General features: G+C 55.2%; 4 protein-coding genes across 4 annotated transcripts; 2 read left to right on the top strand and 2 right to left on the bottom strand.

Moving 5' to 3' along the window:
* Window positions 1-1,174: 1,174 nt before the first annotated feature.
* On the top strand, window positions 1,175-4,080 carry HER10_EVM0000656 (uncharacterized protein). The gene is made up of 5 exons (XM_035470428.1): window positions 1,175-2,332; window positions 2,430-2,831; window positions 2,908-3,207; window positions 3,272-3,300; window positions 3,407-4,080. Exons 1-5 carry the CDS (start codon window positions 2,153-2,155, stop codon window positions 3,420-3,422), a joined length of 927 nt encoding a protein of 308 aa, XP_035335583.1. The 5' UTR covers window positions 1,175-2,152; the 3' UTR covers window positions 3,423-4,080.
* Window positions 4,081-4,466: 386 nt separating this feature from the next.
* Window positions 4,467-6,431, bottom strand: HER10_EVM0008240 (putative selT/selW/selH selenoprotein domain-containing protein). The gene is made up of 2 exons (XM_035477770.1): window positions 5,973-6,431; window positions 4,467-5,623 (listed from the first exon to the last, which is right to left on the bottom strand). Exons 1-2 carry the CDS (start codon window positions 6,078-6,080, stop codon window positions 4,952-4,954), a joined length of 780 nt encoding a protein of 259 aa, XP_035336289.1. The 5' UTR covers window positions 6,081-6,431; the 3' UTR covers window positions 4,467-4,951.
* A 3,030-nt stretch (window positions 6,432-9,461) lies between these two features.
* HER10_EVM0008867 (guanine nucleotide-binding protein subunit gamma) lies at window positions 9,462-10,279 on the bottom strand (the record flags this gene model as incomplete). Its single annotated transcript, XM_035478375.1, has 2 exons — window positions 9,694-10,279; window positions 9,462-9,582 (listed from the first exon to the last, which is right to left on the bottom strand). The coding sequence occupies exons 1-2, from the start codon at window positions 10,107-10,109 to the stop codon at window positions 9,462-9,464; spliced, it is 537 nt and encodes a 178-aa protein (XP_035336333.1). The 5' UTR covers window positions 10,110-10,279.
* Window positions 10,280-12,578: 2,299 nt separating this feature from the next.
* Window positions 12,579-16,790, top strand: HER10_EVM0001736 (eukaryotic translation initiation factor 3 subunit A). Its single transcript, XM_035471473.1, has 3 exons — window positions 12,579-12,783; window positions 12,937-13,200; window positions 13,264-16,790. Exons 1-3 carry the CDS (start codon window positions 12,781-12,783, stop codon window positions 16,279-16,281), a joined length of 3,285 nt encoding a protein of 1,094 aa, XP_035335682.1. The 5' UTR covers window positions 12,579-12,780; the 3' UTR covers window positions 16,282-16,790.
* Window positions 16,791-18,497: the final 1,707 nt, after the last annotated feature.

Here is an 18,497-nt window from a genome sequence, read left to right as displayed (position 1 = left end):
TTGCAGATTCGCCATCATGCTTCCTTGGATAGAGTAGGAATCCTTATGGCACATCTCCAGTAGCACCCTCTGGCTTCAATACCTTACTAAAGGAAAAAAAGTCCTGGCCTGAGATGGTCTTGAGCTACATACCTAAGTCCAGTAGATAGAAAATGCACATGCCTCATGTTACATGTCAAAACCAACCAACTTATTTACTATGTAGGCCGTACAGATGTAGATTTGTCTGATCCAAGGTGAGGCAGGTACTACGAAGGTGTGTTGCGGTAGTTGCCGTGGCCGGCAAGACGGGTAAGGTGAGAGGCAAGCAAGGGAAGGCACGAACAAAATCCAAGGGCAGGCACCCCCTGCCGCACCTACCCTACCAGCCAGTACCTTACGCATGCCCGGGTCGCGCTTTCCCATTCCTCCCGTCGCCGAGAAAAACGTGCCTGCCACTCCTGCCCAACCTGAAGCTCCCTGACTGGTCGACGGGCGGGCGACTGGCGTGCTGAGAAACGGACAATGGGAGGCGCTTGCTCATGCAAAGACGCGGTGATGCACCGAAATGTACCAACCCAACCAGCGACACGCTTCAAAACACCACACCTTCACTTTCTCGCTGTTGTGCTTACCTTACCTGTGGAGGGAGGGCACGCCTTCCTTAGCAGGCGGGAGGACGTGGAGCGATGCGACTACCTACCTTAGTCGGGGACGGCATCTACCTAGTTGGCAGGCGCGAGGGCAGGGGAAAAAAAAGAAACGTAGATACGGATTAGACGGGGACTGAGGAAAAAAAAAAAGTCGAGACCAGTACTACGACCCCAATTTTATCCCGTACAGATCTCCCTCTCTTTAATTTTTTTCTCACTTCGTCCTCCACCTTGCCTCATTCCTGATCACGATCCTCGGCTTCGCTTTTCATTCTCATATTGTGAGGCCGCTTGTCCGTTCTCAAGCGACATAGTGAAGCAGTGGAAACGCGAACAGAAGAAGAGAAAAAAGAAAAAAAAAAAGGACCATAAGCAGGCATAACATAATACCCGGTCTCACGTTGTTTTCCGTCTTGCATCCTTGATATTCGTACAAAGTGCAAATTCACCTCAAAGGCAACCTAATTTAATTTTGTCTGTCGCCTCTGGGTTTGGCATCTCTTTCTTGCCCGTCCTGCCTGCCTTTAACGCTTCGAGAGCCCATAATATCTACACCACCCACACCCATCAGCGATCACTTAGTGCCCATAGCACTATCCCTCTTTAGCCATCCCCCCTGTAGTACGAGCGACCCCCCTCACGCTTTTCTCACCCAGACGCAGGCAGAGCAGACCAATCCCTCCACACCTCTCTCTCTTTTCCTCTCCCATTTTCTGCGCTCCTCCTGCCGACTCCTGCCTTTCCGACCGAGCAGCCCGCCGCCGCCCAACACAAAACACGAAAATCCTCCCCTCAAACCCACCCTCACCTCTCCCTCCCCCCAAAGCCTCTTTTTTTCCCCCACGAGGCCACCTCTTGACCCAACGGCGACGATACGTCTATTCAAGACGACAACGCGATCTAGAGATTTCCATCTCTTCAATACACTCAAAACAACGACGATCAATCAACCAGACGAACTCCGCATCGCTGTTTACGGCAAGAGCGGCACCTGCTGAAAAAAAGGCGAAGCTATCAACAGACGGCCCTATCTCCAGCGGCGAATCCCACCCCATACAGGCGAACTCGATCCCGCACAGGGACGACGAAAATTTTCTCAACGACGACGCGAGACGCTACCACACTTTCTGGTCTGCGAATAATCCATAACGTCGAGCATTTCTGTCGCCGCTTTCTCTTCCTCGGAAAGAAAGGCCTACAAGAGCTGAGATCACTTCGCCGTAAGTCTTTCGCCCTGTCCCGCTCGCGCTTCCCCTCTCCTGCCCACTCACAACCACGTTGCCCTCAACCTCCCCGCGCGCTTCCCAAACAAGGCGGCCAAACAAGCATTTCACCATCTTGCGGCATACTGACCACGCGTCTTTTCTGAACAGACACGAGAAGTGCATCGTTCCCGTAAACTGGGCATTCTTTGTCTCTGGCCGCTGCAAAGCACACCCCTGCATTGCTCTTGCTTGCCGCAGTCGCGAACAATCCCCTCGGTATCAGCGGGCCATCTTTCTGGCTGGTGAGGATTAAAGATGGCGGACCAACATGAGGTCGACCTTGACTCGATAATCGACCGCCTCCTCGAGGTTCGTGGAAGCCGTCCCGGTAAGCAGGTGCAGCTTCTCGAGGCCGAGATCCGCTACCTCTGCACCAAGGCTCGTGAGATCTTCATCTCCCAGCCCATTCTTCTCGAGCTAGAGGCTCCCATCAAGGTACGCTTAATCTTGTGGCCTGGCTAGGCCGACTTACTTCCTCATGCTTTGCCTTCCCCGAGTTGCACAGACCTGCTGACGCCAACCCCTCACCCAGATCTGCGGTGATATCCACGGACAATATTACGACTTGCTGCGTCTCTTCGAGTACGGCGGCTTCCCTCCCGAGGCCAACTACCTCTTCCTGGGTGATTACGTCGATCGTGGCAAGCAATCGCTCGAGACCATCTGCTTGTTGCTCGCCTACAAGATCAAGTACCCCGAGAACTTCTTCATCCTCCGCGGCAACCACGAGTGCGCCTCCATCAACCGTATCTACGGTTTCTACGACGAGTGCAAGCGCCGCTACAACATCAAGCTCTGGAAGACATTTACGGACTGCTTCAACTGCCTGCCTATCGCCGCTATCATCGACGAGAAGATTTTCACTATGCACGGCGGTCTCAGCCCTGATCTGAACTCCATGGAGCAGATTCGCCGCGTCATGCGACCCACTGACGTATGTTTGCACCGCTCACGAAGCCAAGTGCTGGCCTCGTCTCGAATTACTTGTTGACTAATTCTTCGAACTACAGATTCCCGACTGCGGTCTTCTCTGCGATCTGTTGTGGTCTGATCCCGACAAGGACATCACAGGCTGGAGCGAAAACGACAGAGGTGTCTCCTTCACTTTCGGTCCCGACGTTGTGTCCCGGTTCCTTCAGAAGCACGATATGGATCTGATCTGTCGTGCCCACCAAGTCGTGGAAGACGGTTACGAGTTCTTCTCCAAGCGCCAGCTCGTGACCCTGTTCAGTGCACCGAACTACTGCGGAGAATTCGACAATGCCGGAGCCATGATGAGTGTGGACGAGAGCTTGCTCTGCTCGTTCCAGGTGAGAAGACGACAATGGAAATTCTACTGTCCCGATCAAGTAAACTGACGAGACTCTCCTATAGATTCTGAAACCTGCTGAGAAGAAACAAAAGTACGTCCCTGGTGGTCTCGGAGGCAACAGCCGACCAGTCATCTCTCCCCGGAAGTCCGCTTCCAAGTGAAATTAAGAGTTTATACGAACATGCACATCTTTTTAGGTTCGGCCGTCGTTAAATGCCTCCCGCCCATATCGACCGCTCTACTTTTACGTCCACCGACGCGGGTCTCTCGCGACCCCTTCACACCGTCCTCCCGCCTTCTCGATCCTCTGGGTCACCCTCCGTCAACTCTTCGACTTGTCCGATTCTTCCCGAGCCCACCCACCGACTACAACCCGCGCAAACTGTTCACGATTACGGCTGTCTGGTAGCAGAAGATAAAAACACAAAAACACTGGAATTTGCAATGGCTATCACAACGTCTCACGTGCCTCTGTGCGAAGCCCCTCGGTGGACAAGAACTCACCCAGGGGTGTAATAATGAGTGATTTGCACGCCAATAACGCGCCAAGAGCAGCCTCAATTTACTGTTCCATCGTGGGAATACTTGTCCCCCCATCCGCCACTGCCACAAAGGCTTGTCCCAAAGTCATTGTGCTGAGGCGCCAATTGGCAATATCCACCGTGGTCACGGAGATCACATGAACTTGAACATCCGCTCTTGTGTCCTCTAGCTTGCGTCGCGGCCGTAGGTGGCCGTGTCTCAGCTCAATGTCGCGGTGGCACTTGTAAGACTATAATTTACTCGGCATAGACAGAAGCAAGTCTGTCGTGGGGTTGGTATTCTGGTTTCTCAAAGGAGGCATCGCTCATCGGCCGGGCAACAGGGGGGCTCATCATCATCTTGGGGAGTGTCGCTTTACTTCTTTTGCTTGTACTATTCTCCACTGACTCTGGTCTCTTTTTTTCCGTCTTTTCTTGTAACGCTGGAGGAGAAGGGGCGTATGGTCGGCAGAGGTCTGTCACTGAGACATGCGTTCAGGGGATCGCTGCACAGATCACTGTGTGTACGATCTTGGAATGATGAGGTCTAACAATCCGGCTCCGAGTTGGTGGTCTCTGTGAACAATTCGCTCTAGGCATTCCCGTGGGGTTGACCCGGTGTGGTCAGGTTCACGTCGAGTGCTGTCGCAAAGGAGGATGCTGCGGCTAGTGATTGCAATGAAAAGCCAACCTTTATACATTTGATCAACCTGACCGGATATTTGGATGCGAAAGTGACGTGCTCATTGTGTATACTAATTGTGTTTACTGAAGATTGTGTGCTCCCGCTGACGGAGAAGAGAGCTCTTCAAATCATGCATTGCATGTTTCGTGTCATTTAGTTTAGACGCTTCATACCCACGCGTGCCACCTAGATACCGCGTAGACGTTCCCGTCCGTGCCGATCCCCAGGTCCGCATCACTAGTAATCCCGGTTCACATTCCAAAGCCCTTGCTTACCGCCCCCAACTCCCCCGGCCACTGGGCAACAGATATTGAGAGACATTTTGAGATACCTAGGGGTAGCAGTCGAGGCGAACTTTGCGAGTTTGGGATCCCGTGACCATGGTGCTATCTACGGTTAGCCCCCGCGCACCGGTCCCCCGCGCCAGGCCTTGCAAGGCTGGCTACACCAGAGTAGAGCATGGCAGGGCAGGGCTGAATACATCGGCCTACCAGACCAGATCAGGTGTTCAGTGTATATATAGGGACCCGGGTTTCTCAAGCACAGTCCTCGCACTTCTCCTTGTTGAACTTGGCCGGCGGATCGTCATATTGCTGACCAGGCAGCTGGCCTGCGGGCGAGATCTCGGCCTTGGCCTGCTGTCCCTTGTTCGCGCGGGCTGCGCCGATGGCGTCCCGAGCTGCGTCACTTAGAGAGGAGGATGAACTCTGTTCTTTGCTCTCGGAGGTGGGCTTCGTTTCGCTGGCGGCCGGGGAGTGGCCTGCGTTGGCGGGGTGCTTCTTGAGCTGAGAGACCACGTCCGAGGCGGCTGCGGAGGAAGGCATCGTCATTGTCGGCGCGGTGGCGAGTGCGTCGGAGGCTAGCGTCGTTGGTTGTTGGGTGGAGGTTTCGGGTTTGATTGCTGTTGTCGTCGTCGTCGAAGTCTGATCCGTTGTCGTCGTCGTCGTCGTCGTCGCAGGCTTGGAGTGTTTACGGTCGACGTGGCCGAGGTCTCTGTCGGGCTGGATGACGTCGCGGAGACGGCGCTTGAGCTCCTTGGTCTCGGGGAAGCCTCCTTCGGTCTTGCGGTCCCAGAGGATGGTTGAGGAGGTCGTTGTCGCGCCGGCGGGTTGGTGGGTCAGCGTCACGGTGAAGGTGCCGCCTGTGGAGGGTTGGAGGGCGACCTCGCCGATGGAGGTTCCGAATGTCGATAGGAGCTCTTGGGCGAACTGTTTGTGGTGTAAGAGAGGTGTTTTTTTGTGCCGAGTTGTGTATACCTGGCTTTTGAGTAGGGTAGAAGGGACGGATGATGGGCTTGAATCACGGTGGAAAGGGCAACACTAGGCCAAGCATGAGTTGGAGGGGTTGGAAGACGAGGGTTGAGGGTGTCAGGGATGTTGCCGAGGATGAGGTCATCAACGGCCACCTCTCGTATAGAGGTAGGACCTGTGTAAGTGTAGCCTGCCTCGCGGCGGATAAAGGTAGGTGTTTACAAATTAGGAAAGGCAGGAAGTAAAGATGGATGGCAAAAGACCCGGCAGTGAGGTTCCGCCCTCCTGCCCTTTGGCTTGTACTTACATATGCTGCGCGAAGCATCCACTTACACTGAGTGCAGAACTGGATCGCGACACGGGGCAGCGGCGTTGATGTCGACGCTGACTGTGGTTCGGTAGATGTTTCGGCCATTTCGGGATCGTTGCTGTTACCTAGAACAGGGAACAGGAGAGTAGACTACTGTGCAGACCTTTGAGATCTCCGGGTTGTAGTGATTAGGTAGGCTGCACGAGGAGAGGATGGGATGGTGTGGGAAATGGCGTCTCTATTCTCTTGTTCTTCCTGCGTCATTGGCGGCCCCCCAGTACTTTTTTGGATTGGGGAAGAGGGGGAGGAGGAGGGGCGGTTGGTGCCATCCCAGCTTTCCTCTGATGATCAGGTAAGCGTGCAGGAAGCTGTGGCCATGCCGGCGCTGGTTCCATTGAGGCTAGGAGGAGGGGAAAGGGAAAAAAGCCACACTTGCTGGCTTACGAAACAAAAAAGGACCCGGCGGAAATGTGCACGGCCTACCTATGGTAGGAAACTGTTCGGATCCGAACTCGCACTCGGAAGCAGGGTGATGCAGCAGCCAGCCGGCAAAAGCCTTGCTCTCAGCCGTGGGCATCTGGCGGCACGTCCCATTTCGCGAAAGAAAAGTCAGGCACACGCCAAAAAAAAAAAAAAAAAAAAAAAGAGAATAACGGGCCCGCATATGAACTTCCCTCCCAGGACATTCCCCCCCCAGAACCCAGCACGTCGGTGGCAGCCAGTGGCTCGAACGCCCTGCAGCAATTCAGGTACGGGTGGGCCAGCACCAGGGATCAGGGCCGGCAGGGCTTTTTTTCGGACTTGTCCTGTGCTGCAAAATTAGGAGCACCAGACGGGGAGTGAGTCGTGCGGAAACAGTGCTGTTGTTTTGGGACGCGTTTGCGCGCCGGGCCCTTTTCTCGACTGACGACGTTGGGAAAGGCCGGTCCTGAGTTGACTCCGAGGTAGAGTAGGCAAGGTAAGGTAAAGGTACGGATACGTGTGCATAAAGTGCGCACACATAACTCCGGGCCGGCGAGACTTTTTGGAAACGTGTGTGTACCCGTGGGACCCGTGGAAAGAGGTTTCCGGAATTTTTGGACCGTGAGGTGAGGTATCTTACCTTACTGCATAGTTGATACAGCCAGCGCCTGCAAAAGCCCAAACGTCTGCAGGACACTGGCGGTGGGCACATTGCCTTGATCTCGGGGATTTGGTGGGATGAAAAGACGGTTATCACCCGCCTCGGGTACAGCAGCAACCTCGGGATAGGGGCGTAGTCACAGGGTGTGCTGGAGTACGGAGCCCCGTCCGGCAACGAACACCAGAAGGCAAGATACCTCAGAACCAGAATTGAAACGAAAGAGTTGTGGTGTTGCAGCGGCGATGGCGAGAGGGAGAAAGGGGGAAGGAGAGCAGTAGAAGTAGTAGTCATCATTCAGTATCTGGACACAGTGAAACACCGTATGAAGCAAACCAGCGCGTTGAACCTCATCTAACCAGCGTTTTATCGAGCGCCGTACGCAGTACAGGCTACGGATACAACAGCTCCAATTGGCAATGGCGGCTCACCGACGGTCCAAAGAGAAAACCACAGGTCCCACCACTACTGTACTCTTTCTTAATTCCCCCCTCCCCCCGGTAGCCGAAGGCTCGAAGCGAAGGGACAAAAGATGAGTTGACAGGCGGGCCAGGCCCGATGTAATCCTCGGGAAATGAAAGCTGGTGCTCTTGCAGCTCTTTTCGGCCTCGAACAGGCGGAGTGCGGTAACCTCACCCCCATCGGCATCCAATGATCCAATCCCAGGATTTCGAAAGTCGGCGCCGGACGGTTCATCCCCCAGTCTCGCTCGGCCAGGGCGCAGGGGGGGAGGGGGGCATGAATCCATAAATCTGGCTTTATTCACAATTTCACAGTGAGAGAATGGAAGTGAGGACAAGAGCGAGAGAGAAAGAAAAGGGACGCTGCATATGTCTCAGATTTCCTGCTCTCTCACCTGTGACCTGAAGTGGCACCCGTCCAACCGTACCCCCAAGAAAGACCGCAAGGCGAGGAGGGGGGAGTAAAAAAAATGCCACACGAAAAAGCTTGTCCCCCATTCCCGTTCTCAATCCCTCTTTGCTTTTTTCCCCAGAAGCCTGCCTGTCTCTCGAGGTATCCGTAAGGTAAATGGCCCTGATGTGGACTGGTTTGCAATGTCTCTCGTCTTTCCCTGCTTCCAGGACTCTGGGTCACCCACCACCCTCACTCCCCCTCTCGATTGCTTACCAATACGCGAGCGGGTTGGCCATCATTTCGGAGATGCGATGCGGAAATCTGGTTCAGGTCACGGGGAGTTCCTATTACTTTTGCGTAGGCCTGTAAGGTAGTAAACTGTACCTGAAGGCAAGGTCACGCTCTTTCTCAACCTCCCCCAAAATGGATTGGCTGCCCTCCCCGGGGTCCCGCCAATGCGGCCATTGGTTGGCCGAAATGACCTGATATGGGACCACCGCAGATGCGAGTGATTTCGTGGCTCCACGGGGGGCGCGCGAGAGATGCAGGCTTGAGGAGGGTTTTGGTGATCTGCCCTCCTGTGAAACCCCCCTTCAGGCTTCAGGTATCCGTAACATGCACACCACTTCTGTTTGATTCATCGTTAATCGAATTGCTGTCCATGATTGCCGCCGCCTATCCGCCCCTTACCTACCCCAGTGATCGATCAACTGCATGGCACCAAGCACCCCCTGATATCAAAGTGCGACGCGACCGTAAGCCGTGGTAATTGCTCAAATTGTTATCTTGTTTTTTCGGGGAGACCAGGGAATTGATGGATTGAAGCTATTCACACACTCGGTGCGGGATATAGTGGATAGGGGGAGACCCGAGAAGGAAAAAGAGTACAGGACATCAAGAGAATTATTACATGCTGAAGAGCTGCCCGCCAAAAAGCCCTGCCTCCCCGACGACAACCTCCCAATAACAACAGAAAAAGAACAACATAGAAGCATTATCGTAGCGGGGTCCGTTGCCTCTTCAACTCTCAAGCATCTCCCCTCGCTTCCTCTCACCCACCTCCTCCACTGGCGGAGCTTGCTCGCTTCTGCCTTTCTCACTCACTCTCCCAAGTATTACTAACCCGTGTCGCTGTCCGTGGCTTTTCGTTTTGATCCGTCAAAGGGGACAAAGGTATCTGTCGTTTGGCTGGCATTGTAGAACCCCCTAAACCCTTCCTAACCCAGGAAACTTTTGTTTGCTTTTCCTCTTCGACTCCGAGCTGGTCCAGGACCTTTTTGGGATTCCGATAATTCCACGACCGCGCCAAAGAATAATCAGCAGGTGTCCTGTTTTCTTTTCCGGTTCCTCGAGAAGAAGGAGTGATCGTTCGCTGTTTACGGAAGGTTGCTGCATTCCCGATGGCCCTCGGGGGTCTTGGTATTCCACGCGTAAAATAGAAAAATGACAATCCGATCGGAGCATATCGACTGTTCCGATATCAACATCGCTAACCCATGATATACGTTGCTCTACATCACCAAGCAGCATCCGCCGCTTTGTTGTGGTGCGTAGGGGTCTTCGCCGCGGGGGACAGCGCCCCAAACCGATGGAACCATGTAGTCCCTCGTGCTGTTGCAGTAGGCAATGATGCTAGAATGAAATGAATTAGTAACTGGTTCGCCCGTTCGCGATGGAATCAATGGCTGATTGTCCGCATTGATTTGCATCGATGATGATGATTGTTGATAATTCGAGACCTACCTCTTAGAAGCATTGCTGACCGGAATCCGTTCCCTTTCAAGATCCTCGCGCAGGCGGTTGTTGAGTTCCGTCAATCGTCTCAGCTTGAGATCGGCCATCGACTGCTTGTTCTTCTTAATCTGCGACGGGTCGCCGACATCACGGGAGGTGTATTGAGGCATTGCTGTCGCGGATCGGGGGGCTGGAGACTTTGATGAAGGTGTCGCGGAGGATGAGGCGGCGGCGGCGGCGACAGAGGGTTCAGCGGCGGCGGGTTGTCGTCGTGATTGTTTGTCGTCGGAACGAGGCTGTTGGACCTGATCCTGCCGCTGGCGAGAGGTGGGAGAAGTGGCTGTGGTGGCTACAGCAGATGGTTCGGCGGTGGTAGGAGAGGTGGTGGTGGTGTTGTGAGAAGAACGTTCCTGATGAGAGAGCATATCGTGTCAGTTTGATTAAAGTTTCCCTCCTTTGACTCCGCTTTGGCGGTGGTTGCCGCGTTTTCCCACCACCCCGTGGTACGAGCTCAGGATCGGAAGCGGGATGGGGAGGATTTAAATGGCCAGTAGGGGGGCGAAAAAACTCACAGCAGCGAGAACCGCGGGGGAATTGAGAGAGTGATCAAGGCCGGTTTCGATCGAAGCGAATCGACAAAGGAAAGAACGTCGGGGGTGATTGGATTTGGGGGGGAGGATTACGAGTATTGGAAGAGATGGGTAGGTTGGTTGCTCGGATAATGGGTTGGGATTTGGAAAAGCAAAGGAGAGGACGGGACGGGCGACGGGCGACGGGGAAGGAGGAGGGAGTGAGTGGAAGGAGAGGTAGGTAGGTGCAGGCAAGCCGCAGGTGCAGTTGGGAACTGGGAATTGAGTACGGAGTAGGTGAGAGAGAGGACGGGAGGGAAGTCACGTACTCCTAGTGTCTGGGAGACGGGCTGGGACTGGGAATTTGGACTGGGACTGGGAAAGCTGGGATTGGATTGGATTGCGGAGCCCTTGGGAAAGGTTCCCCTAACGTGAAAGGAAAGGTCAAAGGTCAATGGACGCAAGGTTACCTTCTTGCGCTAGGGCCACCAGGTGCGCCATGGAAGCAACGACCGCCCCGTCCCTGGAGGGTACCGAGCCGCATTGCATCTTTGCTGTACGGAGTACTGCGCGCGGATTTTTATGGAGCGAACCGAAGCGAGAGTACTTGCCAGCTGCTGCCAGACCATCACCGGTTGACATCCTGGGGTCTGCTGCACAGTACCTATGTGTGCTTGTGTGCATGTTTGTGCATTTGTGCAGGCTGCATGCTGCACTGCTGCAGGTCAAGTAGGTTTGCCCCCGGTACCTTAGAGTGCGGTACCTGACAGTGTGTTCCAAGCGGTTGAAGGTACATCCACTTTCTCCTCCTTAGTCATCATTATGGCTTTTGGATTGGACAGCGGACGGGTCGGCAAGGGTGGGTGACTGGACCCGGCGCCGGCGGGGGTGTTCGCTGAGGTTCCAGTCGCCTCACAAGAAAGAGGGAAATTTTAGAGAAGCGACTCTGCGCACGGACCCCATCTGTTGTAGACCAGCATTGGCGGGATTGGTTGGAAATTGGCCGGAGCGGGCAATCTCCCACATTTGGGTTTCCCCTAGCTGGCCGGCACCCCGATTGCGCCCATAGAACACGGATACAGTCATGACGACGAGCACGAGACGCGACACCACGACTGTACAGAGTACTCCAAGTCGCGGCATGTGGTGTAGGTTGATGACGATGAATGAGCTGCACATCTTGGGCATCAGATGTGGCGAACCTTACACTTGACCTTCGTTTTTTCTCCCCTTTCTTTTGCGATTCCCGTGCCCAACTGCCATACCAAGACCCGGCATCTCGATCAGACTTTGACTCTGCACTGCCGATTCTTGCACAGAAGTCTCCTATATATCGTGCGGCACTCTCTATCCGGCTCGCCTCGATGCCGAAGCCAATAGATGTCACGAAGTTGTCGCGAGGACCGTCGTATGTATGATAGGGTGTCAACGACATTTTTGCTTTTAACATTGAGACGTGCCATGGAACTCTCCCTCATGACGTTTTCAGTCAGGCTGACGACCCTTGGTCCTCCGGCCAGACAAAGAACGGAGAGCTGCCGAGGGGCTAGCTGAAAGAACACTCTCATGAGAGATGCCCACGGCGCCATGCTCTATATCGGGAATATTCATAAGAGATGTACCGATTTATATCGGTCCTTTTCTCGTCTTGTCCAACGCGGATTCTTTGCCAGCTTACCCGAAGTGACGATGCGCTTGTACATTCGCAGAAGGTACTCGTAACTTACAAGCCTGTCCAGGAAAGTCATCCAGACTCCTGCCCTACCCGTTCACGAATGTATAACTATGCATATCTCCCCTGTGCCTGCAAGTTGAATGTGAGGAGATACGATTCAAGATCGGTGATTCTCGATCTTCCCGCTCTGCCGAAAAAAGTGTGTGAAGTCGCCATCTACCTCGGTCTCGGTGGAGCATAACGGGAGCATGCCCCCGTCCGTATCCGGGATTAAAGAAAGTTCGGGGAGGCTTTTGACTAGAAACCGACAAGGCTGGCAGATAGGTCTGAAAATCACGGTTGAGACCTATCAAGTGAAGTGACGGGAAGGAAGGTTTCGAAGAGACTTAGCGCAACGGAAAGCGCAATGTTCACTCGAATTGGACATCATCTCAACAGTGTAATCGGCGACTTTGTTCCCGTGACGGAATTGAGCCATGGCACAACAAATGACATCGGAGGTACCTCAGTCCTTGCCTGTCCAATAATTTGGGACGGGACGACAGCAGTGAACTGAGGGACGGGAAGGTGCAGCAAACCTTCAGTGGTAAATCAGTCAGCCTCGGCTGACATAATCCCATACCACGTGATCTCCGTTTCGCACAACGCACGGACGTTCGGAGCCCCTCAGGACTCGCATAGCGGCCACACACGAAATTGAAAAATTCGTCTTTGCTGTGTATAGCATCAACGCCAACGCACCGAGCGACAGCCAAGTCAATATCCCGCTCGCACGAAAAGGCTTGCGCTGCAACTCCTCAAATCAAGGACCCTCTCGAGAATAGTATTTTCCCGCAGAGGAGGTTGCCCATCATGGTGAGTTCCTCTGTTCGCTTTCTCAACCTCTGGGCCCGCCAGCCCAAAAATTTCCCACATGGATTTGACGCTACCCCTCTCCGACCTTGCTATCACGGGGCGTCATCTTGCTTGCTGTTGTTGTCGAAATGAAGTACTGACAAGATGCCATAGCCTCCTCCACCTCACCAGAAGCCGGAGAACGTCCTCAAGCGTGCCCACGAGCTCATCGGCGTCAACCAAGTCCCGGCCGCCCTCACCCTCCTCCACGAGCACATCACCTCGAAGAGAAGCCGAAATGTTCCCATCGCGTCGCTGGAGCCGGTGATGCTCCTGTTGGTGGAGCTCTCCGTCGAACAGAAGAAGGGAAAGCTGGCCAAGGATGCCCTTTACCAGTACAAGAATATCAGCCAGAACACCAACATCGGCACCATCGAGGTAAGCCATCTCGCCGCCGCAGAAATGGGTTAGGGCAACCGTTGCTAACAGCGATATGCGCAGCTGGTTCTCAAGAAGTTCATCGAGCTCGCCGCCGAGAAGGTCACCGTTGCCCAGGCCAAGGCCGATGAGGTTCAGTCCAGCATCGAGGCCAACACCTCGACCACCAACGTCGACGACTTGGAGGCCAGCGAAACACCCGAGTCCATCCTCCTCGCCACCGTCTCCGGCGAGCAGTCCCGCGACCGTACCGACCGCGCCATCGTCACCCCGTGGCTCAAGTTCCTTTGGGAGGCATACCGCACCGTTCTCGACATCCTCCGCAACAATGCCCGTCTCGAGATCCTCTACCAGAGCACTGCCATGCAGGCCTTCGACTTCTGCCTGAAGTACACTCGCAAGACCGAGTTCCGCAGACTCTGCGAGCTGCTCCGTAACCATGTTCAGACTGCCGCCAAGTACTCTGCGCAGATGCACGCCATCAACCTCAGTGATCCCGACACCCTGCAGCGTCACCTGGAGACCCGTTTCCAGCAGCTCAACGTTGCCGTCGAGCTGGAGCTCTGGCAGGAGGCCTTCCGCTCCGTTGAGGACATCCACACTCTCCTCAACCTCAGCAAGCGCCCTCCCAAGAACATCATGATGGCCAACTACTACGAGAAGCTTACCCGTATCTTCCTTGTCGGCGAGAACTACCTTTTCCACGCCGCCGCCTGGTCCAGATACTACACCCTTCTCCGCCAGTCCGCCGCTGTCGTTGCCAGCGGACAAGGCAAGAAGGCTGACAACCCTCCCGCTACCGAGAACGACCTTCAGAAGGCCGCCTCTTTCGTGCTGTTGTCTGCTCTCGCCATTCCTGTCATTAGCACCACCCGCTCCCGCGGTGCCATGGTCGACTTCGATGAGTCTCGCAAGAACAAGAACGCCCGCCTTACGCACCTGCTCGGCATGGGCCAGGCCCCTACCCGTGCTGGCCTTTTCCGCGATGCCCTCGCTAAGCAGATGCTGAAGCGCGCTCGCCCTGAGATCCGCGATCTGTACAACATCCTCGAGGTCGACTTCCACCCTCTCTCCATTTGCCAGAAGATCTCCCCCATTCTCACCAAGATTGGTGACGATGCTGAGATGGAGAAGTACATCCTGCCTCTGCAGCAGGTTATCCTCACCAGACTCTTCCAGCAGCTCTCCCAGGTGTACGAGACTGTTGACTTGGCCTTTGTTGAGAAGCTTGCTCAGTTCCCCGAGCCTTTCCAGGTTACTCGCGGCACCATTGAGAAGTTCATCATGAACGGTAACAAGAAGGGTGACTTGGCCATTCGCATGGACCACGCCACCGGCGTCCTCAGCTTCGACAACGATGTCTTCTCCTCCGCCAAGGCTGCTCACGCTGGATCTTCCGCTGGCTCAGCTGAGGCCGACGGCAGCTCTGTCCAGCGTCTCCAGAGCACCCCCTCTGAGATTGTCCGCTCTCAGCTTACCCGCCTCGTTAAGTCTCTTCACACTACCTGCTTCTACATCGACCCTACATACAACCAGTCCCTCGTTGCCGCAAGGGAAGCCGCTCTGGAGCGTGCCCGTGCCGGTGCTGAGCAGGAGCACCACTCCATTCTTGCAAGAAAGGAGGTCATCCACAAGCGTAAGGAGGAGGCTTCTGAGGCTCAGGCTCGTAAGGAGAGAGAGAATGCCCGCCAGAAGCGTCTTCGTGAGCAGCTGCTCCAGGAGGCCGAGGACAAGCGTCTCGCCGCCGAGCAGAAGGAGCGTGAAGAGAAGCGCATGAAGGCCGAGCGTGACCGCGTCCGCAAGGAGGAGCTGAAGAAGCAGATTGCCGACCTTAAGATTGGCAACAAGACGATCGACATCGACATGGACAACTTGGAGAACCTCGATTCCAGTGCCATTCATGCCATCAAGCTGGAGCAGCTCAAGCGTGAGAAGAACGATGTTTCGGAGAAGCTCCGCATCGTCTGGAAGCGTATCGATCACTTGGAGCGTGCCTTTAGAAAGGAGGAGGCCAAGAAGCTGCCCGAGGACTACAAGAAGCAGACGGAGCAGGACCGGGCGACCTACGAGGCCGTCAAGGCTCAGACCTTGAAGGAGGCTGAGATCAAGCACAAGGAGAGCGTCGAGCTGAAGCACCGCCTCACCCGCCTGATGCCCGAGTACGAGTCCTTCCGCGCCAACCTCCACGAGCGTCGCCGCGACGAGTTCGAGAAGCGCCGCAGAGACGCAGAGAGGGAGCTGGAGAAGCAGATCGCCGCTCGCAAGAAGGAGTACCGCGACCGCAAGCTCCGCGAGAAGCGCGAGCGCGAGGAGCAAGAGAGAGTCCTCCGCGAGGCCGAGGAGCGTGCCGCCAGAGAGAAGGAGGAGCAGGAGAGACGTGCTGAGGCCAAGAGAGCCGAGATGCAGCGCCTCAAGGAGCAGCGCGAGCAAGAGCGCCAGGAGGGTCTCGAGAAGGCTGCCCTCCAGGCGAGACGCGAGGAGGAGGCCCTGGCCCGTCGCAAGGCCGAGAGAGAGTCTCAGCGGGCCGCACCACCTTCCCGTGTTCCCGAGCGTGGCAGCGATTCCATCCCCGAGGGTCGTCGCCCGCTCAACCTGCCCGGTGCCGGAAAGTGGCGCGAGCGCGAGGCCGCCAACAAGGCCGCCTCCCCCGCCAACGCCGATGCCGCCCCTGCTGCCCGCGCTCCCCCATCCCGTGGCCCGGAGCGTTCCGAGCGCCCCGAGCGTTCTGACCGTTATGAGCGTCCTTCCGAGCGTTCTGAGCGCCCTGAACGTTCAGAGGACCGCCCCAGTGCCGGAGGCCCGCCTCGTCTCGCCCTCGCCGGCAACAAGCCCAGCTGGCGTGAGCGTGAGGCCGCCAAGGCCGCTTCTGGTGGTGGCGCGTCTTCCGACAGCGCGCCCCCGCCCCCTCGCGCCTCCGGCGACCGTGGTGGTGCCCCCCTTAACCGTGGAGGGTCCGGACGCGATGACCGTGAGAACGGCCGCCCCGACCGGACCGCCTCGCCTGCCACGCCGGCAGAGCCCCTCAAGGCTTCCGGCGCTCCGGGCAAGTGGGTTCCCCGTCACCTTCGCGACAAGGCCTAAATGTGTAGTGTCGATAAAGACACCTATTACGGCCAGAGTCACATAGAAAGGACAACGAAAATTGTGGGGGAAAAGGAGAGAGCGGACGAGGGGTAGATGGAAGTGAAGAGAAGTGGTTACCGCAAGTTCTGCATCGGCGTTCTAGGTTAGGCAGGAAGTTGTTTTAAAAAGGATGTAACTCTAGAAGCCCCCCCGGGAAGGATGGTTTTTCTTCTCTAAAAACCCGCTCCTTTAACAGAGGGGGCAAGCTAGAATGGAAGTAACAGATAGCCTTTAATCGTCGATCAGGACGGGGGTGAAATGTGACATGACTTTTTTGGCATAGCTCCTGGCTGGAATTGATTTATTTTTTGCACTTATTACCCATCTCCTACTTTTACGGCGATGCTCGAATGTGTGCTGTTGATGTTGGTAGTGGTCTATGGTAAGGTTACGATGATGGCCAACAAGTCGCTATCAATGGCGTGCAAGAGCATGTCAACCTCGTCGAGGTGGTCGACGCAGCAGGGAGGGCATCGGCATGGTATGGCTCAGGCGCAGACGGCAGCTTGGTCGCATCATTGCCTGATATCCTCATCACCAGACTGTCAACTTGATGAAGGCCTCACGAACTCTAAGCGCCTAGTTCCAGTAGTGCCTTGGTTTACAGTCATCACGAAGCAGCCTCGGTTCGAGTTGCAAATGAACATGTGCGATGGAGACCAGACTGATAGGGAGTGAGGAAATCAAGCAAGACGAGAGGAAGACGAAAGGAAGACGAGAAGAAGACAAGAGGAAGACATGAAAGGAACAGAGAATATCTCCAAAGTTCATCCTGCTAAATCAAAAGTCCCGACATGCCCAAACCTTTAGTTGGTCCGCGTAAGTCTAGGCCTTTGAAAAAGTCCAGTCAGGGGGTAAGGTAAGCGATAATTATGGCGATCCCGACGATCTGCCCAGAGCCTCGTCAGGGGTGACTACCCTACATCTGCTCAGGAGTGGTCGGCATCGCGCCGGACTCCGCATTCGCATCGAACAGATCTCGGAGGATTCTAGGAGATCCACGGGACGCCGCGGGCTCCCTGGGCTGAACCGTCGTCGGTCTCCCGTCGATACGAAGTTCAGCTTTGCCCCCTCCAAGGTGGAGTTCGAGGATCAAAGCCTGTGGAGTAACTTGGTGAGAAGCCATCACGGGGTTTAGATCCAACACGAAGGCGATACCGAGAGCCGAAGAGGTAGCCTTGGCATCCACGGTGTGGCGCCGGCGACCATCAGCGTTATTGAAGAACTCAAGAAGCCGTTTTGGCTGGGCGCAGATTTCCGACCGAGCAACCATTATCCTCAGTTGATGGGCGGTCGGACTTTTGCAGACTAAACGCGTCTAAAGCTAGCTTTCTTAGCTTAGCTTCCCTTGGAAAGGGGGGTTCGTTAGCCCATATTCTCAGGTGGGCATGGTTCAGTTGCATTGGCATTTGGGACGGCGCCGTCGACGGGAGAATGGGGCGCAGCTCTCTCCTTCCAACGTCCTAGATCTCTACTTGTAAGAACTGCGAAGAGGTTATCAATAAGCTTATTGATTGTACAAAGGAGCCGTTGCCTCGGGAGAACCTTGTGTTGCGACTCCAGTCTGTGGCCTGTATGGGGTAACAGAACGAGCAAGAGTCGAGCTGCTGGCGTAGACGATTCGTTATTCTTCTCGGCTGCTTACACTAGGAATGTCTAGACACCGTGGGTCTTTGGTCAGCCAGTCGAACAGAGGGCGCTTTCATCCCAAGTTTGCAGTCCCTGCAGCAAAGATCACGGGAGCTGAACAGAGAGTTGATGTGACTAACAGCGCAGACCACTGAGGTAGGGTCACTACCAGTTTGTCGACAATTACTCCCGTCAGTGGCTCGTTGAGTCATTCAACATCAGATGCAAACAGAGAAACCCAATTAATCGTTTGCAATAAGGTGTTGTCTTCTGGTACGGCCGTTGGAAGGCTGGTTTGATGTTTCCACTTTGGATTCGCTGCTTACTCGTATTCCGTGTTGACTTTGCATTGGAGGGTCCGACTGTGCTCACCTGCAGTTGAGAGGTCTGTGTCTTGTCGTACATCGCGCGGTTTATGTCGGCAGGCCTGACAGTTTTGCTGGCGATGAACGACTCGAGCAAGGTGGAGGAGGCAGCCGACCCCTGTTGGCGGGAGTGCCCTTGATCTGCGGTCCTCCATCTCAAGCACCACTATATTGGATCAA

The sequence above is a fragment of the Colletotrichum scovillei genome (genome assembly GCF_011075155.1).
Source record: "Colletotrichum scovillei strain TJNH1 chromosome Unknown Contig00003, whole genome shotgun sequence".
Lineage (NCBI taxonomy): Eukaryota > Fungi > Ascomycota > Sordariomycetes > Glomerellales > Glomerellaceae > Colletotrichum > Colletotrichum scovillei.
This window is presented reverse-complemented; position numbering and strand designations above follow the sequence as displayed.